The following is a 27977-nucleotide window of genomic DNA, read 5'->3' on the forward strand; positions in this document are numbered from 1 at the left end:
AATAATCAACCAGTCAATCAACAAATCAATCAATTAACGTATCAAGAACCTCAAGGGTTCTCCCAAGTGTAAGCTCTCCCCAGGGTTTTTACTACCCCGTTGGGTATGTGCGTGCGAGGGTTTATACTACCCCGTTGGGCATGTGCGTGCAAGCGTCCGTGCGTGCGAGATGTTTTTATGAAATTGAAAAAAAAAACTTTAAACAAAACAAGAACCGGTGGACAATTACTACTATTTGACAGGGCTTTGTTTCACTGAAAAACCCCAAATGCGGATTATTTTCTTAATTCAGGAGCAATAACAATGCCTTATTATTTACATAAACCCTGGTAGGCTGCTGTTCACTGAACATAACAAGGCTGTAGGTTATAGCTGCCATTTTTATTTCGGCTTTTGCCTCTGATGGTTTGTTGCTGAGGAAGTGCAGGCATCTGGACATTAGTCGCTAGACAGCGCGAGTCGAGGCTGACGTTGCTGCGATGGAGGCAATTGGTGTCTCCTACTCGAACCCGTTGGAGGACTACGAGTTGATTCACCGAATCGGCAGTGGTACATACGGAGATGTATTTAAGGTATTTAAAATTTGCCACGCTCTATTATTTCGTACTTTAGTGACACTTCGTAGGCTACTGGATATGCATCAATCCACCCGAATTGTGATTGTTTTGCATATGACTGTATTACCTGAGCAGACACATACCTGTTTGAATAGATGGTCATTTATAGCATTAGTCGTATGTTGACTGCGTCAACGTTAAAAACAGAATATGATGGTTTTATTAATACAAAAAAAAATGCTAGAAATTGTTTTGTGATTCAAACACTTTTTTCGCCCTGATATAATGTTGCTGGAAAAGTGATATTACACCATCCTTAGTATCGTCATTGTGTGCATGGAGGCATGCTGCATGGTCTCTCTCCATAACTGTATTAGATGTTTTGGTTGTCATGAACACAGGGCTAAATATCAGAATGGCTCTAGTCTCCCTAGGGCTAGGCAGACTGGTTGCCTCCCACTGTATTATGCCTAGGGTCGGGTTTACGAGACTAACAAGGCTCAGGGAAATGCTGATTAAGCTTTTACTCTAAGTATACAGTGCATTTGGAAAGTATTCATTCATACCCCTTGACAATATACACACAAACCCCATAATGACAAAGCAAAATAGGCTTTTAGGAATTTTAGCAAAACCTTTACATAATTATTCAAACCCTTTGCTATGAGACTCAAAATAGATCTCAGGCACACACATGTCAGGTCCCACAGTTGACAGAGCATGTCAGGGCAAAAACCAAGCAAAAACCAAGCCATGATGTCAAAGGAATTGTCCATAGAGCACCGAGACAGGATTGTGTCGAGGCACAGATCTGGGGAAGGGTACAAAAAAAATGATGTAGCGTTGAAAGTCCCCAAGAACACAGTGGCCTCCATTCTTAAATGGAAGAAGTTTGGAATCACCAAGACTCTTTCTAGAGCTGGCAAACTGAGCATTCAGGGGGAGAAGGGCCTTGGTCAGGGAGGTGACCAAGAACCCGATGGTCACTCTGACAGAGCTCCAGAGTTCCTCTGGAGATGGGAGAACCTTCCAGAAAGACAACCATCTATGCAGCACTCCACCAATCAGGCCTTTATGGTAGTGGCAAGACGGAAGCCACTCCTCAGTAAAAGGCACATGACAGTCCACTTGGAGTTTGCCAAAAGGCACCTAAAGGACTCTGACCACGAGAAACAAGATGCTCTGGTAAGATAAAACCAAGATTGAACTCTTTGGCCTGAATGTCAGGCATCATGCCTGGAGGAAACCTGGCACCATCCCAACGGTGAAGCATGATGGTGGCAGCATCATGCTGAGGGGATGTTTTTCAGCAGCAGGGACTGGGGTCGATGGAAATCCTTATACATCCTTATGTAATGTGATATTTCATATACAGTTGAAGTCGGAAGTTTACATACACCGTAACCAACTGTTTTTCACAATTCCTGACATTTATTCCTCGTAAAATGTCCATGTCTTAGGTCAGTTAGGATCACCACTTTATTTTAAGAATGTGAAATGTCAGAATAATAGTAGAGAGAATTACATATTTCAACCTTTCTTTCATCACATTCCCAGTGGGTCAGAAGTTTACATACACTAAGTTAACTGTGCCTTCAAATAGCTTGGAAAATTCCAGAAAATTATGTCATGGCTTTAGAAGCTTCTGATAGGCTAATTGACATCATTTGAGTCAATTGGAGGTGGATGTACCTGTGGATGTATTTCAAGGCCTACCTTCAAACTCCATGCCTCTTTGCTTGACATCATGGGGAAATCAAAAGAAATCAGCCAAGACCTCAGAAAAAAAATGGTAAACCTCTGGAAGTCTGGTTCATCCTTTGGAGCAATTTCCAAATGCCTGAAGGTACCACGTTCATCTGTACAAACAATAGTACGCAAGTATAAACACCATGGGACCACGTAGCCGTCATACCGCTCAGGAAGGAGACGCGTTCCGTCTCCTAGAGATGAACGTACTTTGGTGCGAAAGGTGCAAATCAATCCCAGAACAACAGTAAAGGACCTTGTGAAGATGCTGGCGGAAACAGGTAAAAAATTATTTATATCCACAGTCAGAGTCCTAAATCGACATAACCTGAAAGGCCGCTCAGCAAGAAAGAAGCCACTGCTCCAAAACCGCCATAAAAAAGCCAAACTACGGTTTGCAACTGCACATGGGGACAAAGATCATACTTTTTGGAGAAATGTCCTCTGATCTGATGAAACAAAATAGAACTGTTTGGCCATAATGACCATCACTATGTTTGGAGGAATAAAGGGGAGGCTTACAAGCCGAAGAACACCATCCCAACCGTGAAGCACGGGGGTGGCAGCATCATGTTCTGGGGGTTTGTTGCTTCAGTTCTGGGGGTTCGTTGCGGACTGGTGCACTTCACAAAATAGGTGGCATCACGAGGAGGAAAATTATGTGGATATATTGAAGCAACATCTCAAGACATCAGTCAGCTTGGTCGCAAATGGGTCTTCCAAATGAACATTGACCCCAAGCATACTTCCAAAGTTGTGGCATAATTGCTTAAGGACAACAAAGTCAAGGTATTGGAGTGGCCATCAAAAAGCCCTGACCTCAATCCTATAGAGAATGTGTGGGCAGAACTGAAAAAGCGTGTGCGAGCAAGGAGGCCTACAAACCTGACTCAGTTACACCAGCTCTGTCAGGAGGAATGGGCCAAAATTCACCCAATTTATTGTGGGAAGCTTGTGGAAGGCTACCCAAAACATTTGACCCAAGTTAAACAATTTAAAGGCAATACTACCAAATACTAATTGAGTGTATGTAAACTTCTGACCGACTGGAAGAAAAGGGTGCCACTGAAAGGAGGGATTACTGGGGTAGCCATAAATGTCAAAGTTAACCAACTGAAGGGGAAGATTCCCGGTGTTTGTGACGCTTGTTGTTTGGCGCGACGCAGACAGGGTGGCTTGAGTGGTGAAACAGAAGTTGTCTGTTCTTTTGAGTTTTGGTGTCAAGATTTTGCCCAACAAAGTGAGGTTATGTATGTAATCCTGTATGCGGTTTTGTGCTGAATACATATTACGTTGTTACAGGTATCAAGCTTATGGGCATGTGGCAGCAGTGTGTAGGAGGGAGGTTCCTAGGTGTGAGAAGTGTGCAGAAGGGCATGAGACAAAGGAATATGTAGTATTGGGGAAAATGGTGGTATGTGTTAATTGTAAGGGTGCCAATGGGGCTGGGGATCAGAAATGTCCCGTGCAAGAGAGGCAGGTTGAGGTTTCCAGGGTTAGAGTAGTGCAGAAGTTGTCATGTTGAGGCAGTGAAGCAAGTAGAGGAAGATGGGTCAATGGGGAGGGATCTTAAGAGGAGTGGTGTGAGTATTAGATCTGTACCAGTACAGAGGGATAAATCAACAAGTGATATATGTTTCAGTAAGATTGGATTTTTTGCGTTTAAAGTAGAGGTTGACCGTATAATCGGAATGGGCGATTTAATTAGGGCTGCTTTCAAGTCTTCATAACAATCGAAAATTTGTATTTTTGGACACCAATTTGTCCGATTTTAAAAATCATTTAAAAAAAAATAATTTAAAACTGTTTTTTGTTAAATGTCTTTTTATTATTATTTTATTTTTTAAATATATATTTTTTATTTAATTTTTATTTAACTATGCAAGTCAGTTAAGTACACGTTCTTATTTTTAATGACGGCCTAGGAACGGTGGGTTAACTGCCTTGTTCAGGGGCAGAACGACAGATTTTTACCTTGTCAGCTCGGATGATTCAATCTTGCAACCTTAGTTAAACTAGTCCAACGCTCTAACCACCTGATTACATTGCACTCCACGAGGAGACTGCCTGTTACACGAATGCAGTAAGCCAAGGTAAGTTGCTAGCTAGCATTAAACTTATCTTATAAAAAACTATCAATCAATCATAATCACTAGTTAACTACACATGGTTGATGATATTACTAGTTTATCTAGCGTGTCCTGCGTTGCATATAATCGATGCGGTACGTGTCGTTGCTCCAGTGTATACCTAACCATAAACACAATTCCTTTTTTAAAATCAATACACAGAAGTATATATTTTTAAACCTGCATATTTAGCTTAAAGAAATCCAGGTTAGCAGGCAATATTAACCAGGTGAAATTGTCACTTCTCTTGCGTTCATTGCATGCAGAGTCAGCGTATATTCAACAGTTTGGGCTGCCTAATTTGCCAGAATTTTACGTAATTATGACATAACATTGAAGGTTGTGCAATGTAACCGGAATATTTAGACTTATGGATGCCACCCGTTAGATAAAATACGGAACGGTTCTGTTTTTCACTGAAAGAATAAACGTCTTGTTTTCGAGATGATAGTTTCCGGATTCGGCCATATTAATGACCCTAAGGCTCGTATTTCTGTGTGTTATCATGTTATAAATAAGTCTATGATTTGATAGAACAGTCTGACTGAGCGGCAGTAGGCAGCAGCAGGCTCGTAAGCATTCATTCAAACAGCACTTTTGTGCGTTTGCCAGCAGCTGTTTATGACTTCAAGCCTATCAACTCCCAAGATTAGGCTGGTGTAACCGATGTGAAATGGCTAGCTAGGTAGCGAGGTGCGCGCTAATAGCGTTTCAAACGTCACTCCCTCTGAGACTTGGAGTGGTTGTTCCCCTTGCTCTGCATGGGTAACGCTGCTTCGAGGGTGGCTGTTGTCGATGTGTTCCTGGTTCGAGCCCAGGTAGGGGCGAGAAGAGGGATGGAAGCTATACTGTTACACTGGCAATACTATAGTGCCTATAAGAACATCCAATAGTCAAAGGTTAATGAAATAGAAATGGTATAGAGAGAAATAGTCCTATAATAACTACAACCTAAAACCTCTCACCTGGGAATATTGAAAACTCATGTTAAAAGGAACCAACAGCTTTCATATGTTCTCATGTTCGGAGCAAGGAACTTAAACGTTAGCTATCTTACATGGCACATATTGCACTTTTACTTTCTTCTCCAACACTTTGTTTTTGCATTATTTAAACCAAATTGAACATGTTTCATTATTTATTTGAGGCTAAATTGATTTTATTGATGTATTATATTAAGTTAAAATAAGTGTTCATTCAGTATTGTTGTAATTGTCATTATTACAAAAAAAAAATCTGTATCGGCTTTTTTTGGTCCTCCAATAATCGGTATCGGCGTTGAAAAATCATAATCGGTCGATCTCTAGTTTATAGTAATAGTTATCAGCTACTACAGGGATGGAACGTAAGATGCAGACAATTGAGGTTGTGGTGGCAGCTGCAGGGAGGTATTTGGGTGTGTGAGACTTGATGTCAGAAGAGTTACAGGGTGTGTTAAATGGTGGTGTCCCATCGTTTCAGGATGTTGGCCTGAGGTAGGACTACATGGATATAAATAGTGGAGTAGGGTGGTGGTATTTTTTATGTATTTGGCAAAGTTTTATGTAAACTTCTGACTTCGTGTGTATGTGTCATGCACAAAGTAGATGTCCTAACTGACTTGTCAAAACTATAGTTTGTTAACAAGAAATTTGTGGAGTGGTTGAAAACCGAGTTTTAATGACTCCAACCTAAGTGTATGTAAACTTCCGACTTCAACTGTATACAGTACCAGTCAAAAGATTGGACACACCTACTCCTTCAAGGGTTTTTCTTTATTTTTTACTGTTTTCTACATTGTAGAATAATAGTGAAGACATCAGAACTATGAAATAACACATACAGAATCATGTAGTAATCAAAAACTGTTAAACTAATCAAGCAATTATTCAAAGTAGCCACCCTTTGCCTCGATGACAGCTTTGCACACTCTTTGCATTCTCTCAACCGGCTTCACCTGGAATGCTTTTCCAACCATCTTAAAGTAGTTCCCAGGAGGTGAACAAATAGATAGTCCCACTAAGTGCAAACCAGATGGGATGGCGTATCGCTGCAGAATGCTGTGGTAGCCATGCTGGTTAAGTATGCCTTGAATTCTAAATAATTCACCAACAGTGTCACCAGTAAAAAAAAACACCCTATAACACCTCCTCCTCCATGCTTCACGGTGAGAATCACACATGCGGAGATCATCCGTTCAACTACTCTGCGTCTCATAAAGACACTGCGGTTGGAACCAAAAATCTCAAATTTGGACTCATCAGACCAAAGGACAGATTTCCACTGGTCTAATGTCCATTGCTCGTGTTGCTTGGCCCAAGCAAGTCTGTTCTTCTTTTTGGTGTCCTTTTAGTAGTGGTTCAATTCAACCACGAAGGCCTGATTCACGTAGTCTCTTCTTGATGTGTCTCTTTTACTTGAACTCTGTGACGCATTTATTTGGGCTGCAATCTGCGGTGCAGTTAACTCGAATGAACTTATCCTCTGCAACAGAGGTAATTCTGGTTCTTTCTTTCCTGTGGCGGTCCTCATGACTGCCACAGAAAGAACATTTCAAAGTTCTTGAAATTTTCCAGATTGACTGACCTTCATGTCTTCAAGTCATGATGGACTGTTGTTTCTCTTTGCTTATTTGAGCTGTTCTTGCCATAATATGGAGTTAGTCTTTTACCAAATAGCCCTATCTTCTGTATACCACCCCTACCTTGTCACAACACAACTGATTGGCTCAAATGACCTTTTAACAAGGCACACCTGTTAATTGAAATGCATTCCAGGTAACTAACTACCTCTTGAAGCTGGTTGAATGCCAAGCGTGTGCAAAGCTGTCATCAAGGCAAAGGGTGGCTACTTTAAAGAATCTAAAATATATATTTTTGGTTACTACATGATTCCATATTTGTTATTTCACTATTCACTTCACACACTATTCTACAATGTAAAAAATAAAGATAATCCCTTGAATGAGTAGGCGTGTCAACTTTTGACGTGTGTACATACACTACCGTTCAAAAGTTTGGGGTCACTTACATGTTTTTGAAAGAAAAGCTGTATTTTTTGTTGTTGTCCATTTTAAAATAACAATCAATTGGATCAGAAGTACAGTGTAGACATTGTTAATGTTGTAAATAACTATTGTCGCTAGAAACGGCAATTTTTTTAATGGAATATCTACATAGGCATACGGAGGCCCATTATCAGCAACCATCACTCCTTTGTTCCAATGGCACGTTGTTAGCTAATCCAAGTTTATCATTTTAAAAGGCTAATTGATCATTATAAAACCATTTTGCAATTATGTTAGCACAGCTGAAAACGTATGATTAAAGAAGCAATAAAACTGGCCTTTAGACTAGTTGAGTATCTGGAGCATCAGCATTTGTGGGTTTGATTACAGGCTCAAAATGGCCAGAAACAAAACTTTCTTCTGACACTCATCAGTCTATTCTTGTTCTGAGAAATGAAGGCTATTCCATGCAAGAAATTGGCAAGAAACTGAAGCTCTCGTTCAACGCTGTGTACTACTCCCTTCACAGAACAGCACAAACTGGCTCTAACCAGAATATAAAGAGGAGTGGGAGGCCCCGGTGCACAACTGGCAGCTGGCAGCTTCATTAAATAGTACCTGCAAAACACTAGTCTCAACGTCAACAGTGAAGAGACTCCAGAATGCTGGCCTTCTAGGCAGAGTTCCTCTGTCCAGTGTCTGTTCTTTTGCCCACCTTAATCTTTTAAATCGCCTCTTCACTGTTGACGTTGAGACTGGTGTATGGCGGGTCATTTTGAGCCTGTAACCAAACCCACAAATGCTGATTCTCCAGATACACTAAAGAAAGACAGTTTTATTGCATCTTTAATCAGAACAACAGTTTTCAGCTGTGCTAACATAATTGCAAAACGGTTTTCTAATGATCAATTAGCCTTTTAAAATGATAAACTTGGATTAGCTAACACAATGTGCCATTGGAACACAGGATTGATGGTTGCTAATAATGAGCCCTGTACACCTATATAGATATTCCATAAAAAATCTGCCATTTTCAGCTACAATACTCATTTACAACATTAGCAATGTCTACACTGTGTTTATGATCAATTTGATGTTATTGTAATGGACAAAAATAGCTTTTCTTTCAAAAACAACGACATTTCTAAGTGACCCCAAACTTTTGAACAGTAGTGTGTGCATATATATTCCAGAAATCTGTTTTTCTTTGATTATGTGATATTATGTGTAAGGGGAGGGTCTGAATATTTTCCAAATGCATTGTATGTGGTCATAAAACAAGATCCAGCTCACCAAATAAAGTTAATGCAGTATAGAACAGAAGAAAATACTAATTGAGTTTGTGGTTATGTGAGATGGCGCCTTGGTTGTAGCAGTTAGTAACAGGAAACCAAAAATGTGTTGAGAAAGGAAGTTGTGTCAAAACCGTGAGAAACTAACTGTATACACCCAGGCCAGAACCCTGACCTAAATTTGGATATTTGGCATGGCCAGCAAATATATCATTTTCACTGTAGCACACCCAAGAAACCCTTGTAAAGTATGGGAAAGATTTATGTAAAACAAAATATAGAAAACATCAGAAAATAATAGATGGATTAGTTGCTAAGTCATGTCTTGAGAGTGATCTTGAGCTGAGATTAGCAATAATAGTCTCATTTAGTTGAGGATGTAAAAGTTCTGCTGCATAATATACATTACTTTCATCACAGGAAGTCTTTTTTACTACAGAAACAAAACAGGAAGTAAGTACCGCTCCATATCAGATGTCTTTTTTACAAGGGTAGCTGACAAGGGCCTTGTAGTTCCCACATGTCCTTTCACTGCTTTGCTTGGTAACATAATCATTATGTCTGTATGATCTGTAGACATACAGATAAGGGTGTACTTCCCCTTATCACCCATGTTTTATCAGTGGAAAACAAAGTGTGAGCACAAGGCCCTCAAATAGGATACTTAATCGGCTGAGGTGTAATCATTATCCCAAACAGTTGTGTTATGCAACGAAAACGAGAGTTTCGATCTGACAAATTCGGCTAGTTCCCTCGCAGTTTTGTTCAGTTTGCTTCCGTTTGGTTCTGTTTGGTTCAAAGTGAATAAAACCCTGGTTTTAAATCTAATATACCTAGAACTACTTTCAACTTGATGTGTGGTCGGCTATTATTAGTTTTCCCAATGTATAACTGAGTCTGTGGCACTCATGACTTTAACGGTCATGCCAGTACCCATAACATTCACAGCAAAATAAAATGAAATCACAATGTCAAATGATCAGGAAAACATCAAACTCTTTTGTACTCTCTCTTCTCTACAGGCCCGAGACATCAAGACGTCTGTGGTATCTGCAATCAAAGTTGTAAAACTAGATCCTGGTAGGCTATTTATCCCAAAGTATGATTATAATTTATTTAAAAAAAAATCTTTATCTCACATTGCGTCACAGTATTCCTGAATATAAATTAGTTTGCTCTTCTCTTTTCAGGTGACGATATCTCATCTATCCAACAGGAGATCACCATGATTAGAGAATGCACTCACAAGAACATTGTGGCCTATTTCGGCAGCTACTTCAGGTTTGGTCTGCAATCAAACGTTAAAACTTGATATGAAACTCCGAGCTATTGCTTTAACGGTGCGCTTTTTCCTTTGGTAGAAATAACAAGCTGTGGATCTGCATGGAGTACTGCGGCGGGGGTTCCCTGCAGGACATTTATCATGGTACAGTTGGAGAACGTTCCCCCTAACACCCACCCTGATAGATAATGTATATGAATGGCATCGTCCCAGTGTATCAAGTAAAGATTCAACTACTTACTGTTCTCCCTCATATTCTCTTTTTGAATTACTCACTTAATTGTTATGTTTCCATAGCTACTGGCCCCCTGAACGAGAGGCAGATTGCATATGTGTGCAGGGAAACACTCCAGGTGAGAATGAAATTGAATGCAGCGTTATTCATTGGATAAAGCGTTTAACCATTTTTTTCTCTTGAGAAACTTTCCATTTGGATGTAACGTTATTTACATTGTAAATTCGTAAACATCATGCTTGACCGTTGCGCTGAGATGCCACTGTCATTGGATTTTCTGTGCTTGCAGGGACTGCGTCACTTACATGAGACTGGGAAAATGCACAGAGACATAAAAGTAATGTATAGAATTCTGTTGGATATAAAACATGTGAACAATTCGCTCTACCACTCATCTGTATTTAATCATTTGGTCTGGTGCTTTGGAACTACTTACAGAAATGTAATTTTGGGAGTGTATGTCTCTCTGTGTATTCGGATTTTGGGACTGTCCTGGTGGGAGAGTGAAACGGTGCACTCATTGTGTCAATGTGGGTTCTTCACAGGGAGCCAACGTTCTTCTAACAGAGCGAGGAGATGTCAAACTGGGTCAGTGACTCCTCCACCCTCACACTGTCACTCACTTTCGCATATCCTCTCTCCCGTGGATAGTTGTGGAAAAGTAATAAGTGTCATACTTGAGGAAAAGTAAAGATACCTTAATAGAAAAATCATCCAGAAAAATACTACTTGAGTAAAAGTATTTGGTTTTAAATAGACTTAATTATCAAAAGTAAATGTAATTGCTAAAACTCCTAATATTAAGCAAACAAGACAGCCCCATTTTCTTGTTTATTTATTTACGGATAGCCATGGGCAGGCACACTCTTACACTCAGACATCATTTACAAATGAAGCATTTGTGTTTAGTGAGTCTGTCAGATCAGAGGCAATAGAGATGCCAGGGATGTTCTCTTGATAAGTGTTTGAATTAGACCATTTTCAAAATGTAACTAGTACTTTTGGGTGTCAGGGAAAATGTATAGAGTAAAAAGTGCATTATTTTCTTTAGGAATGTAGTGAAGTAAAAGTTGTCAAAAATAGAACTAGTAAAGTACCAATACCCCAAAAAACTACTTAACAAGTACCACTGCCCTTGGACACACCCAGTCCCTGATTTATTTATTTAAAAAAATATCCTCAAATATTTGTCTCGACCTCTCATGCCATCGTTTCCTTCCAGCGGATTTTGGCGTTGCAGCTGAGATCAATGCCTCTGTTGCCAAGAGGAAGTCCTTCATAGGCACACCTTACTGGTGAGTGATCTATGTCCATCCATGGCACCAAAACAAGGCCCATTATCATGGTTTACCACAGTTATCCACGGGCAGCGTTGCTCTTCTAGGATGGCACCCGAGGTGGCAGCAGTGGAGAAGAAAGGCGGGTACAACCAGCTATGTGACATCTGGGCAGTGGGCATCACCGCTATCGAGCTGGCAGAGCTTCAGCCTCCAATGTTTGACCTGCACCCAATGAGGTGAGGGCACAGTTGTTGGGATGTCACCTCTCATTATTATAATTATACAGATTCTGTAATAACAATGTTGTCAGTTAAATCTAGTTCTTGTATCCAGTCATATTAACAGATCAGATTTGGATAATGATCACTGCAACATGTTGCACATTAAGTTATTGTGTTAAGATTTTGATTCCCCCCCCCCAGGGCCTTGATGGTGATGTCAAAGGGCAGCTTCCAGCCTCCCAAACTGAAGGACAAGTCCAAATGGTAGAAGTTAGTTTACAATGAAAAGTCATATGAGCAACATAACTAATAATGAATACAAGTATGAGAGGCTAAAAATGATAACACATTAAAGCATTAAACCTCTGTCTGCAAAAGTTAAACCCAAACTGCTTCTTCAGTAGTTTAGCTGGCTCATCCTTTGTTCAAAAATGTCCTTTTTGCCTGTATCCAGATTACAAGCTCTCTTTGTCAGTTAATTGAAAATGAAACCTTGTTCAAAGTATCGCCTTTTATTTTTTTTAAACGAGCCATACAAAGCTGGTTAAAATTTAAATATAATCCTCCTGTAAGCCAGAACAAATATTACAACAAATATTATAGATAAACTCAAATATACTGATTGATATAAAAAATTAAAAACGAATTGCTGAGGGGTACGATTTAAAAGCTCAAGATCTGTAATAGTTAGGACCGAAAACACCATATCATGTATACAGGATATGTCTGAGTACCATTTAATGTGTATCAAAATGTATTTCTGACATGTGTATAAGGGTACCATGTGTCAAATGTAGGAATAATGTATAAGTAACAAAATACTAAAACAAAGCACATGTTGTCCTCTGAAGGGAAGGGACTATAAAATGATAATACATAATACATACATACATACATACATAATACATACACAATAAAAAGGATAATATAAATGTCACAGTGTCTAGGAGCCAATTAGCCCCTGTGGTAATAACCAGTGGTCTCTCTCCTGTTTTAGGTCCGTTGACTTCCACAGCTTTGTGAAAGTATCCCTCACCAAGAACCCTCGCAAAAGGCCCACTGCAGAGAAGTTGTTACAGGTACTACCTCAGAGTTCCATCCTTTTGATGAGAACAAGAAGATGGCATCAAATTTAATGAAAACCTGTTGAATTTACAGTGCCTTCGGAAAGTATTCAGACTCCTAGACTTTGTCCACATTTTTGTTAGGTTACAGCCTTAATCTAAAATTGATTTTTTTCCCCCTCATCAATCTACACAGAATACCCCAAGATGACGATGCAAAAACAGTTGTTTAAAAAAAATATGGAGAAATAAAGCACACTGAAATGTCACATTTACGTAAGTTTTCAGACCTTTTAGTCAGTACTTTGTTGACTCTTTGACAACGACTACAGCCTCAAGTCTTTTTAGGTATGACGATACAAGCTTGGCACACCTGTATTTGGGGAGTTTCTTCCATTCTTCTCTGCAGATCCTCTCAATCTCTGTCAGGTTGGATGGGGAGTGTCGCTGCACAGCTATTTTCAGGTCTCTCCAGAGATGTTAGATCGTGTTCAAGTCCGGCTCTGGCTGGGCCACTCAAGGGCATTCAGAGACTTGTCCTGAAGCCACTTCTGCATTGTCTTGGCTGTGTGCTTAGGGTCGTTGTCCTGTTCGAAGGTGAACCATCACGCCAGTCTGAGGTCCTGAGCGCTCTGGAGTAGGTTTTCATCAAGGATCTCTGTACTTTACTCCGTTCATCTTTGCCTCGATCCTGACTAGTCTCCCAGTCCCTGCCGCTGAAAAATATCCCCTCATCATGATGCTGCCACCACCATGCTTGGCATTCAGGCCAAAGAGTTCAATCTTGGTTTCATCAGACCAGAGAATCTTGAGTCTTTAGTTGCCTTTTGGCAAACTCCAAGTGGGCTGTCATGTGCCTTTTGACTGAGGAGTGGCTTCTGTCTGGTCACTACCATAAAGGCCTGATTGGTGGAGTGCTGCAGAGATGGTTGTCCTTATGTAAGGTTCTCCCATCTCCGCAGAGGAGCTCTGTCAGAGTGACCATCGGGTTCTTAGTCACCTCCCTGACCAAGACCCTTCTCCCCCGATTGTTCAGTTTGGCCGGGCTGCCAGCTCTAGGAAGAGTCTAGGTGGTTCCAAACTGTTTCCAGTTAAGAATGATGGAGGCCACTGTGTTCTTGGGGACCATCAATGCTATTAACATTTTCTGGTACCCTTCCCCATGTCTGTGCCTCGACACAATCCTGTCTTGGAGCTCTACGGACAATTTCTTCAACCTCATGGCTTGGTTTTTGCTCTGACATGAACTGTCAACTGTGGGACATTATATAGACGTGTGTGCCTTTTCCAAATCATGTCCAATCAATTGAATTTACGACAGGTGGACTCCAATCAAGTTGTTGAAACATCTCAAGGATTATCAATGGAAACCCGATGCATCTGAGCTCAATTTAAATTCTCATAGCGAAGGGTCTGAATACTGACGTAAATTTAGCATTTTTAGTACATTTGCAAAACATTTTGCTTTGTCATTATGGGGTATTGTGTGTAGATAGCCAAATTAAAATACATTTTAGAATAAGGCTGTAACAAAATGTGAGAAAAGTAAAGGTGTCTGATTTACTTTCCAAAGGCACTGTATGTCCCTAAGTGCAGAAACTATACGTAGTTTCTAAACATAGTCCTTTAGGTGACCGACACGACCCCACATGACCTGTTTTCTTCTCAGCACCCCTTTGTGAGTCAGCGGCTGACCAGGACCCTGGCCATTGAACTGCTGGACATGGCCAGCAACCCTGTTCTGCAAACCTCACACACTATGGATGAGTGTGATCTTGAGGTGAACTCTCGTCTCCTGTCCTAAAATGTATGCTTGGGCACAACACTGTACTCTGTGGATTAGTACTACAAAGATAAATATGTCACTAATGACCTGTCTACTATGGTGTATGTGTGGGTTTGCAGACATGCAGTGCATTCCCTGATAAGATCCAGTCTCTAGGGAAACACCTGTCGGTCCAGAGGACTCCGTCTGAGGAGCAGTGTGAGTAACTCTCAGATCCTAGCATCCACAGCTTCTCAAGGACTCTGGAATTACTGATTGTTATGGCCGACGGAGCATTACCGTATGCAGGGGCAAGCAGCCAAGGTCAGGAGGGGATAGTCACTGGCACCAAGGGGATAGTCACTGGCACCAAGACTGAGCATCCACTCAAATAAAATGAGAGTAGTTTTAGAACAAGTGTGTGTTTCTCGTATCATTTTCATAACAAAAAATGATGATGATGATATTGAGGAGGATTTTCTACGACAGTAATTCAATATTTTAAAGGTGTTATTCTGTATTATATGTACAGTACCAGTAAAAAGTTTAGACACCTACTCATTCAATTAGTTTTCTTTATTTTTACTATTTTCAACATTGTAGAAAAATAGTGAAGATTTCAACACTATGAAATAACACATGGAATCATGTAGTAACCAAAAAGGTGTTAAACAAATCAAAATATATTTTAGATTATTCAAGGTATCCACCCTTTGTCTTGATGACCGCTTTGCACTCTTGGTATTCTCTCAACCAGCTTCACTTGGAATGCTTTTCCACATATGCTGAGTACTTGTTGGCTGCTTTACCGTCACTCTGTAGTCCGACTCATCCCAAACCATCTCAATTGGGTTGAGGTCGGGTGATTGTGGAGACCAGGTCATCTGATGCAGCACTCCATCACTTTCCTTCTTGGTCAAATAGCCCTTACACAGGAGGTGTGTGTTGGGTCATTGTCCTGTTGAAAAACAAATGATAGTCCCACTAAGCCCAAACCAGATGGGATGGCATATCGCTGCAGAATGCTGTGGTAGCCATGCTGGTTGTGTGTGTGCCTTGAATTCTAAATAAGTACCATCACACCTCCTCCATGCTTCACGGTGGGAACCACACATGCAGAGATCATCCGTTCACCTACTCTGCATCTCACAAAGACACTGGTTGGAACCAAAAATCTCAAATTTGGATTCCTCAGATCAAAGGACAGATTTCCACTGGCCTAATGTCCATTGCTCGTGTTTCTTGGCCCAAGCAAATATCTTATTGGTGTCCTTTAGTAGTGGTTTCTTTGCAGCAGTTTTACCATGAAAGCCTGATTCATGCAGTCTCCTCTGATGTTGAGATGTCTGTTACTTGACCTCTGAAGTATTTATTTGGGCTGCAATCTGAGGCTGGTAACTGAAGTGAACTTATCCTCTGCAGCAGAGGTAACTCTGGGTCTTCCTTTCCTGCGGCGGTCCTCATGAGAGCCAGTTTCATCATTGCGCTTGATGGTTTTTGCCACTGCACTTGAATAAACTTTCAAAGTTCTTGAAATGTTCCACATTGACTAACCTAAGTAATGATGGACTGTCATTTCTTTTTGCTTATTTGAGCTGTTCTTGCCATAATGTGGACTTGGTTTTTACCAAATGGGTATATCTTCTGTATACCACCCCTACCTTGACACAACACAACTGATTGGCTAAATGCATTAAGAAGGAAATAAATTCCGCAAATTAACGTGTAACAAGGCACACCTGTTAATTGAAATACATTCCAGGTGACTTACCCCATGAAGCTGGGTGAGAGAATTCTAAGAGTGTGCAAAGCGGTCATCAAGGAAAAAGGGTGTCTACTTTGAAGAATCTCAAACTATAAAATATATTTTGATTTGTTTAACACTTTTTTTCATAGTGTTGATGTCTTCACTATTATTCTACAATGTAGAAAATAGTTTTAAAAATAAAGAGAAACCCTTGAATGAGTAGGTGTGTCCAAACTTTTGACTGGTACTGTATATGTGGGGATTGTGACACTTTCCCCCTCCCACCAGTTGATCTGCTAAAATTTGGCCCTCCCATGAGGAAGGAGACTGACCCCTCTCCTGACCTGGTGAGTAGCCTATCATCTGTGACTAACCTCTGTTCTATGAATGTCATGTTCAACATAGAAAAACAATACATTTATTTGATGACTTGACAGTATATTAATATATTTTCCCCAACAGGGATCATATGACGAATGGACCATTTCAGGAGATGAAAAGAACTCCTCGTAAGCTATCGTTTATTTAACTTCCTATGACAAATCGGCCGTAATAAATTACAAATGAAGGCAGTAATAACTTAATCTACTCTACATTTGAGGTGCAGGAGTCTACTGGAGTGTGTCGAGGAAGCATTGCTTGAAAGGTGAGGCTATAAAACCGTCTTTATACATCTCTTCATAGCACTTACCTACATTACCAATAACACACCACAATATAATTCCCATTACAAACAAACACACCAAGTCAGCTGAATGCAAAGGAATTTAAAACAATTCTGCACATCCCAAATCACTACACATGTTTAATTCCCATAACGCGGTCTGTTTGATATCCATTGCAGGAGGTTAACCGTCAAGAGAGCGCCCTCTGCTGAGGTGAGAGGGAACTACAGACTGTATCTTATCCTCTCAGGCACTCCACACTGTTTCTTTGGAACCGCACCAGCGTCTGTGTTCATCTGTTGCAGCACTCTCCTGAAGAAGATGATGATGGTGGTGATGATGATGATGGATAAATGTGGCACAGTGAAGAGGAGTGGGGTCCTCAGTCCTGCCCCAAGGCACACCATGCCCCCGTCCACTGACACTACTTGCCCCATAGAATGCACAGGCAATTATGACTCCACCCCTTCCCCTGTCACACCTCCATTCACAGACCCCACCCTGGCTGACCCCTCTCTCTTCAACTCTACCATCTTTGCTGACACCACCAACTGTTCCTCTCCCTCTGAAGGTGCAGCATCCACTCACACGCAACACATCCTGTACACACACAAACCCTAACTAAAACAATCTAAGGAGTCATTTTGTAAAGGTAGTGACATCAACTACTAATTATGTCAATCTGCATGACCAACTTTAGAAAAGGCTCAAATCCATCATCCTGAGACACTATACTGCGCTGAAGGGTCTGGACAGAGGCCGGAAAAGACGGCCGCCAAGGCCCAGCAGCCCCCACTGTCTCCAGAATGGAGCACACTCAGGAGGAAAAACGAGGACTCTGTGAGTCCCCATCAGACAAGTTACTGACACACCTCTTAAACGCATCTCTTGTGCAAAAATGATGACTGATAATTCTGTGGAATTTGTTTTTCTACAGAGAGGTGATTGCCATGGACTTCCACCCACCCCCAAAGTCCATGTAAGTCAAGATGTCTGGATATATAGCTACCAATAAGAAAATACCGCATTGAAATGATGCATCGAACCACACAATCTTTTCTAGATGGGGGCCTGTTTTTCCAAGGTGTTTAATGGCTGTCCATTAAATATCCACTGTGCTGTCACATGGGTCCTGCCAAAGACTAAAGGTAAGCACAGGCTATAAAGGATAACAATCAGTCAATAGAGCTTCTGTCAAACCAGTCATAGCTCGGGGAGAATATCTGACTATCCTCCCTCAGATCAACACCTCATCCTGGGGACAGAGGAGGGCATCTATACCCTGAACCTCAACGAGCTCCATGAGGACACAATGGAGAAGGTACCATCATGTTAACACCAATTGTACAAAATGTAAAGTGTGTGTGTGTGTGTGTATATACTCACACACACACACGTATATGTGTTTTTCTACCAGTCTGTTTAAAATAATATTTTCTGTGTTTTTCAGTTATTACCCCAGAGGTGCAGCTGGCTGTATGTCATGAACAATGTGCTAATGTCTATCTCAGGTAGGGCCCTCCGTGTCCCTCACACCAGCAACAATGACAACACACCCTAATACAGTGTGTTCCATCTAGACGTGTGTTTACTGTCTTTGTGCTCCACAGGGAAATCATCGCAGCTGTGCTCCCAGAGGCTGACCACCTTGTTTGATCATCGCAGACACCTGCCGAAGAGGCAGGGCCACCTGTCCATCAACACCCACCGCCTCACCGAGAGGATTAACTCAAGGTAGGGACACCCCACCCCTGGGCAGAGAGAAGCCCATATTTTTCACTGATATTAGCCTGAGAGGAAGGGAAATTATCCTGGAAATTGTACATTAAAAAAAGTTATTGTTAATGTGTTCTCTTTGTAGAAGGTTTTCTGTGTCTGGAAAGATACCAGACACCAAAGGCTGTCGACGCTGCAGCGTTGGTAAGGAACATGTTATTTTAGTCAAAAATGGAGATGTACTGTACCGTCTTTATGACTAAGGTGACATCTCTCTCTCTTCTGCCTCATCTATTCTCAGTGCAAAACCCGTACACTGACAGCACATTTTTGTGTGCTGTTGTACCAACTGGCCTTGTCCTACTGCTGTGGTACGAGCCCCTGCAGAAGTTCATGCAACTCAAGGTGTGTATTCCCAATGCATCTCTATACAATGTTAGCATTGTGTTTTTTTAAATAGAAAAGCATCACAAAGCATTCTTCCGTTCCGCTTTCTCCTATCCCTTTCAGCATATCGCTGTGAGTCTCCCAGAAAGCCTCCCCATCTTTGAACTGCTTGTCCTGGAGAAAGAGGAGTTGCCACAGGTGTGTGTGGGTGTGCGCAAGTTACTACAGGCCCCTGTCAAGACCTGTGAGCAGGTCCACTTTGACATCATCCACTTGAATGACACACCCAGAGCCCAGACAGGTACCTCCATGAATATTTTATCTAGTTTAATCTAGATCAGCAGTCACCAACCTTCAAGATCACTTTCACAGTCAAAAAGCAAGCCGAGATCTACCGCTCAGAATTTGTTTTAAACATGACTTAAATGTTTTTTTTAGGTTAATGTAAAAACAAATGTAGGAATCGGTGGTGGTTGTTGCCGTTTAAGATGAGGGGGGATGATCATTTTCTTATGAACATGGCACTATTTCTATTACAGCATATTGGATGACTGTCTCTCATATTCCATTCACCCAGCTCAATGTAACATCGATAGGTTTAGGTTACTACATGATAGTCTAATTTTCCCTGTACCCATCATGCAGTTGTCACAACCTAGCCTATGAATGAAAGTTTACAACGTGGAGAATTGTGAGTGATCAAGGTGACAGACAGTGACACATTCAATACCGCCTTGCACACTCTTGCCTGCATGTATGTAGCTGATCTAGGAGGTACTCATGAGTGCAACAGTTGCAAATGTGAATTTCTATTGGACAAATTCAGGTATTTCTATCACCGTTCCTATTGCTTCCATTTTAAGAAACGCTCTTTCAACAGAATCGGCGGAATGAATAGTATTGGTATTTTATTAGGATCCCTATAAGCTGTTGTGAAATCAAATCACATTTTATTGGTCACATACACATGTTTAGCAGATGTTATTGCGGGTGTACCAAAATGCTTGTGTTTCTAGCTCCATCAGTGCAGTAATATATCTTACAATGCACAAAAACCTAAAAGTAAATTAATGGAATTAAGGTGTGTATATAGAAATATTAGACTAAAATACAGTAGAATACAGTGAGTAAAGCAAAAATATGTAAACATCATTAAAGTGACCTAGTGTACCATTAATAAAGTGGCCAGTGATTGTAAGCCTATGTATATAGGACAGAAGCATCTAAGGTGCAGGGTAACGTAACCTGGCGGAAGCAGCCTTTTGATGGCTATTTAACAGTCTGATGGCCTTGAGATAGAAGCTGTTTTTCAGTCACTCGGTCCCAGCTTTGCTGCACCTGTACTGATCTCACCTTCTGGATGATAGCGGGGTGAACAGGCAGTGGCTCGGGTGGTTGTTGTCCTTGATGATCTTTTTGGCCTTCCTCTGACATCTGGTGCTGTAGGTGTCCTGGGGGCAGGTAGCTTGCCCCAGGTGATGCGTTGGGCAGACCGGACCACCCTCTGGAGAGCCCTGCGGTGCAGTTGCCATACCAGGCGGTGATTACAGCCCAACAGGATGCTCTCAATTGTACATCTGTAAAAGTTTGAGGGTTTAAGGTGCCAAGCCAAATTTCTCTTGAGGTTGAAGAAGCGCTGTTGCGCCGCCTTCGCCACACTGTCTGTGTGGGTGGACCATTTCAAATCGTCAGTGATGTGTATGCAGAGGAACTTGAAGCTTTCCACTTGCTCCACTGCAGTACCGTCGATGTGGATAGGGGCGTGCTCCCTCTGCTGTTTACTGAAGTCCACGATCAGCTCCTTTTATTTTGTTAAACGTTGAGAGGTTTGTTTTTCCTGGCACCACATTCCCAGGGCCCTCACCTCCTCCCTGTAGGCTGTCTCGTCATAATTGGTAATCAGGCCTACGACTGTTGTTTCGTCTGCAAAGTTAATGAATGAGTTGGATGTGTGCATGGCCATGCAGTCATGGGTGAACAGGGAGTACCGGCGGGGGCTGAGCACGCACCCTTGTGGGGCCCCAGTGTTGAGGATCAGCGAAGTGGAGGTGTTGTTTCCTACCTTCACCACCTGGGGGCGGCCCGTCAGGAATTCCAGGACGCAGTTGCACAGAGCGAGGTTCAGACCCAGGGCCCCGAGCTTAATGATGAGCTTGGAGGGTACTATGGTGCTGAATGCTGAGCTTATAGTCAATTCACAAAATTCTTACATAGGTATTCCTCTTGTCCAGATGGGAGAGTGCAGTGCGATGGCATCGTCTGTGGATCTATTGGAGCGGTAAGCAAATTGAAGTGGGTCTAGGGTGTCAGGTAAGGTGGAGGTGATATGATCCTTGACTAGCCTGTCAAAGCACTTCATGATGACAGCAGTGAGTGCTACAGGGCGATAGTCATTTAGTTCAGTTACCTTTGCTTTCTTGGGTACAGGAACAATCTTGAAGCAAGTGGGGACAGCAGACTGGGTTAGGGAGAGATTGAATATGTCCGTAAACACACCAGCCAGCTGGTCTGAGGACGCGGTTGGGGATGCCGTCTGTGTGGTTTTCCCTTTGTAGTCCGTGATTGTCTGTAGACCCTGCCACATACGTCTCGTGTCTGAGCCGTTGAATTGCGACTCCACTTTCTCTATATGGACGTTTTGCCTGTATGATTGCTTTAGAGGGAAAACTACACTGTTTTATATAAGGCAATATTCCCAGTCACCTTACCATGGGTTTTAATAGTCACAGTGGGTACAACATCTCCTATACACTTTGTGATAAACTCAGTCACCGTATTCGGCGATGTTATTCTCAGAGGCAACACAGAACATATCCTAGTCCGCGTGACCAACAATCTTGAAGCAGCAACTACGCTTCCTGGGGTCCACACAACATCAAACATGACATAATATAGAATATTAATAGACAAGAACAGCTCACTTTCATAGCAGCCACATGAAAACAGCGTGATCACTTTGCTCGTTGTATATGTAATTCCTTCTCGCTACTATCTATGCCTTCTCCTCCTCTAACCTTTTTCCTTCGCTTGTGGACTTCTAGCTAACATATCATCCCTGTCTGTTTGAGCTGGGTGTTTGAGTAGGCTAAACTAGTTAGCTGTATTCTCTTGCAAAGTGAACGTTTAAAAAAATACAACACATTATAGCTAGCTCTCTCTCGCTTCTTCTTAATTTTGGAAGAAATTACTTTTTTCAAAACTATTGTACTTCTGAGTCAACTACTCACCACATTGTATGCACTGCAGTGCTAGCTAGCTGTAGCTTCTGCTTTCAGTACTAGATTAATTATCTAATATTTTTATTAGGTGGACAACATGTCAGTTCATGCTGCAAGAGCTCTGATGGGTTGGGGGACGTCCTCCGGAACTTGTCATAATAACTGTGTAAGTCTATAGAAGGAGGTGAGAACCATGAACCTCCTAGGTTTTGTATTGATGTCAATGTACCCAGAGGAGGACAGAAGCTAGCAGTCCTCCGGCTACACCATGGTGCTACCCTACAGACTTCTCCCGAGGCTACTGTAGACCTTCATTATAAAAGTTTTTACTTTTTTAAATTTTTTACACACACCCATTTTCTCCCCAATTTCGTGGAATCCAATTGTTAGTAGCTACTATCTTGTCTCATCGCCACAACTCCCGTACGTCCTCCGATACTCACCAAGCCGCACTGCTTCTTAACACAGCGCGCATCCATCCCGGAAGCCAGCCGAACCAATGTGTCGGAGGAAACACCGTGCGTCGCCCCACGGACCCCGGTCGCGTCCGGTTACGACAGAGCCTGGGCGAAGATGTAAGGGTTTTCTTCTGGTGAAAGAGAGGCAGACCAAAATGCAGCGTGGTGGTTATTCATGTTTTTAATAAAGACGACTATACATGAACAGACTATACAAAACAAGAAAAGTGAAAACATAAACAGTCCTATCTGGTGCAAACACAGAGACAGGAACAATCACCCACAAAACCCAACACAAAACAGGCTACCTAAATATGGTTCCCAATCAGAGACAATGACTAACACCTGCCTCTGATTGAGAACCATATCCGGCCAAACATAGAAATAGACAAACCAGACACACAACAGAATGCACACCCTTGCTCATGTCCTGACCAACACTAAAACAAGGAAAACACATATGAACGATGGACAGAACGTGACAGCGGACCCAGAGTCTCTGGTGGCACAGCTGGTGCAGCTGGCCCTTAACCACTGTGCCACCAGGGAGGCCCCATAAAACAGTGTTTTAATAAATTATTTGGTGATGTGAATATCATTAGTATAGTTTTATCTAAAACGGATAACGCCACTGGTAGGAATGAGGATTGTGCAGTAGGCCTAATACATTATCACAGCATATTGGCTATATACCTGGCCTGCCACTATTCTTCTCAGACCATATTATATTAGAAAAACTTGAGCTTTGATAACAAAATAGATCAGTTGGTGTAGCACTTGCGAGGCACAGCAGAGCATAAATTGAAATAATTTGCAAATGAACTTTTTTATTTTACTGGACTTGATGGTACCTGCATCTCATGGTCATGGTGCTTTCAAGACAATTGGGAACTCTGGAGGAGAAAAAGAGGTCAAATCGTGACGTCAGTGATCTTAAGGTCAGAATTGGAATTCTGAGTTGGACGACTGTTTAAAAAAATATATGTCCCAGTCGGATCCCAGTTGTCTTGAACGCTCGGATGTTGTAGATGGCTCAAAATGGGAACACTTTGCCTTCCCGGTGCACAGGGCTTCTGAACCAAGTGCACTTAACAACGACAGCGAAAGCCTTTATCGTTGGCTTTTCTACAAAAATGTTTGGTAATCGACTAGGAATTGCGATCGACAGGGTGACCACTGATCTAGACAGATGAGCAGTGTGCAAGCTGTGATGTTTTTGTAACGTTTTCACAGGTAGTCAATCTCTGAAGGTGATGCAGGTGACTCAGCTGGACAGAGACACAGTACTGATCACTCTGGAGAGTGAGTTCCTTTCTTTCAATACTCTGCTTTCAGTATAATTTGATCAGGAATATTGGATGTGCCAGTGTTCTATAGAGTGGTAAGAAACCTTGAATGAAGAAGAAAAAAAATCAAGATTGAATTGTGACCATTTTCCCATTTGACCTTTGCAGACACTGTGAAAATTGTGAATCTGAATGGAAATCCAAGCAAAGGGAGGACCTCAAAGTTGACCTTTGACTTTTCCATTGAGACTCTTGGTAAGGGAATGGATGAGTGCTGCCTTCTAATCATTTAGCTTTGTGTCTTTGGATTGGAGGCGAATAAATTGTTATTTGCAGTATGTTTGCAGGATAGTGTTCTGGCCTTCTGGAAGCATGGGCTTAAAGGTAGAAGCTTGAATAGTGATGAGGTAATGCAGACCAAAACACCAGTCCAGCTTTTCTGTATTGTCAGACTGTATTGTCAATTCACATATTGACAATAAAATAACATTGTGACGGTTTTACATTTTTCATAGGTTACACAAGAGATCACGGATGAAAGTCGAATATTCAGAGTCTTGGGAACCTCAAGGCATGTCTCTCAACTATGGGAGTTTGATAGCAATTCGATAGCAGAACATTTGTCAAATTACTGAAGCAAAATATAAAAAATGTACATTAACATATGCTTTTATTCTTCAGAGACATTATCTTGCAGAGTACTCTCACGGACAATCCATCTGCCTTAAGCAACTTGTACATCCTGACGGGGCATGAGAGTAGCTACTGAGGAAATCTGAGAATGGAGGACATTCTGTCTCGAGGAAGTACGCAGCAGTCTCCTACTACTCCTAAAAGGACAAGAACAAAGTCAATAAGGATGGAGCAAGGATGCCTACAATGGCGAGTGGTTGGCCAAAGAGACACAGCTGGGACTGTCTGAGCTTTGATTGGAGTGGGCTTTCCTCACGGCTTCTTCGCATCCAACCGCCAAATGGACCTGTTCAAAACAATACCAGTGGCCTAGGCTACGTGAAGATCTTGGCATTGCAGTCACAGTTTTATAAACCACACGTGTCATAACTCTCCTGTGAGAGTTAGGATCAGGTTACAGTGGGTCCGCTCTACAGCGTGCCCCCTCTCGGGAAGTCGGCTGTTTTTATGGCGGTCATAAAATACGCTGCCTCTGAAACACGAGATCCTTGGACATAATTTAAACAATATTTATATTTTTGGGAATGTGGGAGTGGTCCGTGACCACTTAAGGGACAGTCATGACAAGTGTGTTTCATTTGGTGATCTCATGAAGGATAGGAAACCCTCTACTGTGTCTTTGGTTGTGTACACTTCATAATTATGGAGTTTACATCTAAATATTGTAAAATGTTTGTGATTAAACATGAAACTATTTGTGAAAAGATGTAATGTGATGTTAACCTTCTAAATGAGAAAATATGGGTTTTCATATAGTTAACCAAATCAGTGGCCACGCCCACATGAGCATAGACATTGTCGGCGTCATGGAGCGCCCTTTTCTCAGACGTATAAAACCCACTCCTGACTAAATTTACATTAGACTAAAAAACATGGAGCTGACGCTACATGTTGAAATGGTTAAGAACTACAACTCTATAGGCCCAGGAGACCAGACAGCGTGTAGTGATTGCCACACGGCTGGAAATGGTTAAACTCTGAGACTATTGATCACTACAGAATAAGAGCAAATCCTAGACATAGAATTACTAGTCTGCAGCTGGAAATTGCGTAAATCTAGTACGAGAATAACGACAACCGCGGAAGCATCTATTCTATGCAACGGCCACCTGTACGCCTGACATATCCATAACAACAGACACTATCCAGAGCCGCTGAGAAAGCTACAACCGCGAACGACATTGACTTCTGTGGACGTTAACCAGAGACTCTCTGATGAACTGACTCTCCAGCAGACGGACCGACGATTCCAACAGAGAAGAAAACGACATACGGTCATAAATGTATACATTGCAATTATTTTCCAATGAGCGGCCGTTCATGTGCAAAGGATTAGCATTTCAATTAATATGATTATCAACTGGGTAGTGAATCCATTTTGTCTTTCCCGCTCTTTCTGTCCCCACCCCTTTCCATTGTCTACCAAGCCTCACATAATGGTTTAGCCCACTAGGGACTTTTCAATGCGTTGTGTTAGTAACCAATAACTATATTGTTTGTTTATGTGTTTCTGTGATTTGTTTAGTTAGTAAATAAATAATTAAGCCAATTTGTATATCGCTGATTCATTATGGAGGCTAGGGTTCATGTACTGAACGTCGCAAACCCTTGGATATCTAATGAGAACTGATGAGGTAATAAAATACATGAATATAAGACTGTACTCGATAAGAAAATATCTGAGTTATATTCGGGAATTAAAACTCTATAAACAACATATTCCTGTGGTGCCCTGACTTCCTAGGTAATTGAAGTTGAATGATTAGTTTAATTGCGTAATTAAATTACACACAGAGAATTGATTTGATAAGATACATTCTTCACATTTAATGATAGTCCAGACACAATACTTGTGTGAATTCTTCTTCTTCAGACTGGTTGTGACTGGGTAAAAACATTGAATTGTAGCCCAAGACTGTCTAAGTCTGCAGTAACCCAGTACCAGCCTGAACAATACTTTCCCATAGGGCTGCTGTGTCAGTACTGAAGACGAGTAAAGTACAGGACCCAGTTTCCATGGATTGAGGTGGAGAACAATGGTATCATGCAGCTCTGACAATAAGTTCTATGTGGTGAAAAACACTTAATTACAAGCAGAAAAAAATGTGCCTGCCTGTTCACCACGGGTTGATATGTTATAATTGTTTTTTCAGTGTTTTTTTTTTCAACAACACTGACGAGAGATATTTAGTACCGTGTCAGGCTTTGAATCACAAATTGTAAATCACTCATTACCATATTTTTGGGGGGTCAGTTTTGTCTATATACCTACAGTGTCTATATACTGAATACACTCTTAAGATATTTTGCAGAGTCACTTTTACCAAGGCTACTTCAGAGTACCATTAGGAAATGTTCTCATAGAATATGTGCATGGGACAAGACTGTAACTACCAACAGGATATCACGAAATTGGGGAGAAAAGGGTAAAAAAAAAATGTAATTAAAAAATAATGATGAAGGCTACTGTGTTCTTGGATCTTCAATGCTGTAGAAATGTTTTGGTACCCTTCCCCAGACCTGTGCCTCAACACAATCCTGTCTCGGAGCTCTACGCACACTTCCTTCTACCTCATGGCTTGGTTTTTGCCTTTACAAATCATGTCCAATCAATTACATTTACCCCAGGTGGACTCCAATCAAGTTGTAGAAACATCTCAAGGATGACCAATGGAAACCAGAAGCACCCGAGTTCAATTTCGAGTCTCATAGCGAAGGGTCTGAATGCAAATCTCTCATAAAAGCCAAATATGGTCAGCATTGCTGTGTGCTGCTGGTTATAACATGGAAATAAAGAAGAGAGAGAAAAGAGGGACCAGTTTAATGTTGTAAGTGGGATGCTGCAGTTTTGCGCATGATTTATTTTTCTTTGATATAGTGCAATATTATTTTATGTTCAGATTGTATTCGTTTTAATTTGTTAGATTTATATGCACTTTGTTTTTATATATTAAAACGTGATACTTTAAATGCAAATGTTTACTAGCATTATTTTTCATAAACCAATGCACTTTTAAATACATTGTGGTTAAGGTAGGGCATGATTTCATTTAATAATTTAATTAAATTGTTTTAACACATCATAGTTTGACTATCGCAAACGGTTTGACTTGAAAAAATACAAAACATGTTTTTTTAAAGAGCCGTTTGGGAGCTAAACAAGCTGGCTCTTTTTGGTGAACGAGCCGGTTTACTGGAAAGAGCCGTAATGCCCATCACTACTGACCAAAGGCAGGCACAAGTGGGC

The 27977-nt window shown here is 41.3% G+C and overlaps 1 protein-coding gene across 1 annotated transcript; it reads left to right on the top strand.

Annotated features, from left to right (window-relative positions):
* Positions 1-179: 179 nt before the first annotated feature.
* On the top strand, positions 180-26279 carry LOC124005782 (mitogen-activated protein kinase kinase kinase kinase 2-like). The gene is given in 33 exon segments (XM_046315331.1): positions 180-572; positions 9736-9793; positions 9904-9994; positions 10075-10139; positions 10293-10348; positions 10520-10567; positions 10776-10818; positions 11453-11525; positions 11615-11746; positions 11933-11995; positions 12729-12810; positions 14465-14575; positions 14701-14779; positions 16596-16654; positions 16770-16816; positions 16915-16953; positions 17152-17185; positions 17278-17298; positions 17300-17543; positions 17673-17812; positions 17910-17951; positions 18036-18120; positions 18214-18293; positions 18423-18483; positions 18583-18706; positions 18834-18892; positions 18990-19093; positions 19199-19376; positions 23985-24053; positions 24206-24292; positions 24374-24444; positions 24553-24608; positions 24719-26279. Coding segments are annotated over 33 exon segments (2682 nt in total). The 5' UTR covers positions 180-479; the 3' UTR covers positions 24807-26279.
* Positions 26280-27977: the final 1698 nt, after the last annotated feature.

This window comes from Oncorhynchus gorbuscha, linkage group LG02, assembly GCF_021184085.1.
Source record: "Oncorhynchus gorbuscha isolate QuinsamMale2020 ecotype Even-year linkage group LG02, OgorEven_v1.0, whole genome shotgun sequence".
Classification (NCBI taxonomy): domain Eukaryota; kingdom Metazoa; phylum Chordata; class Actinopteri; order Salmoniformes; family Salmonidae; genus Oncorhynchus; species Oncorhynchus gorbuscha.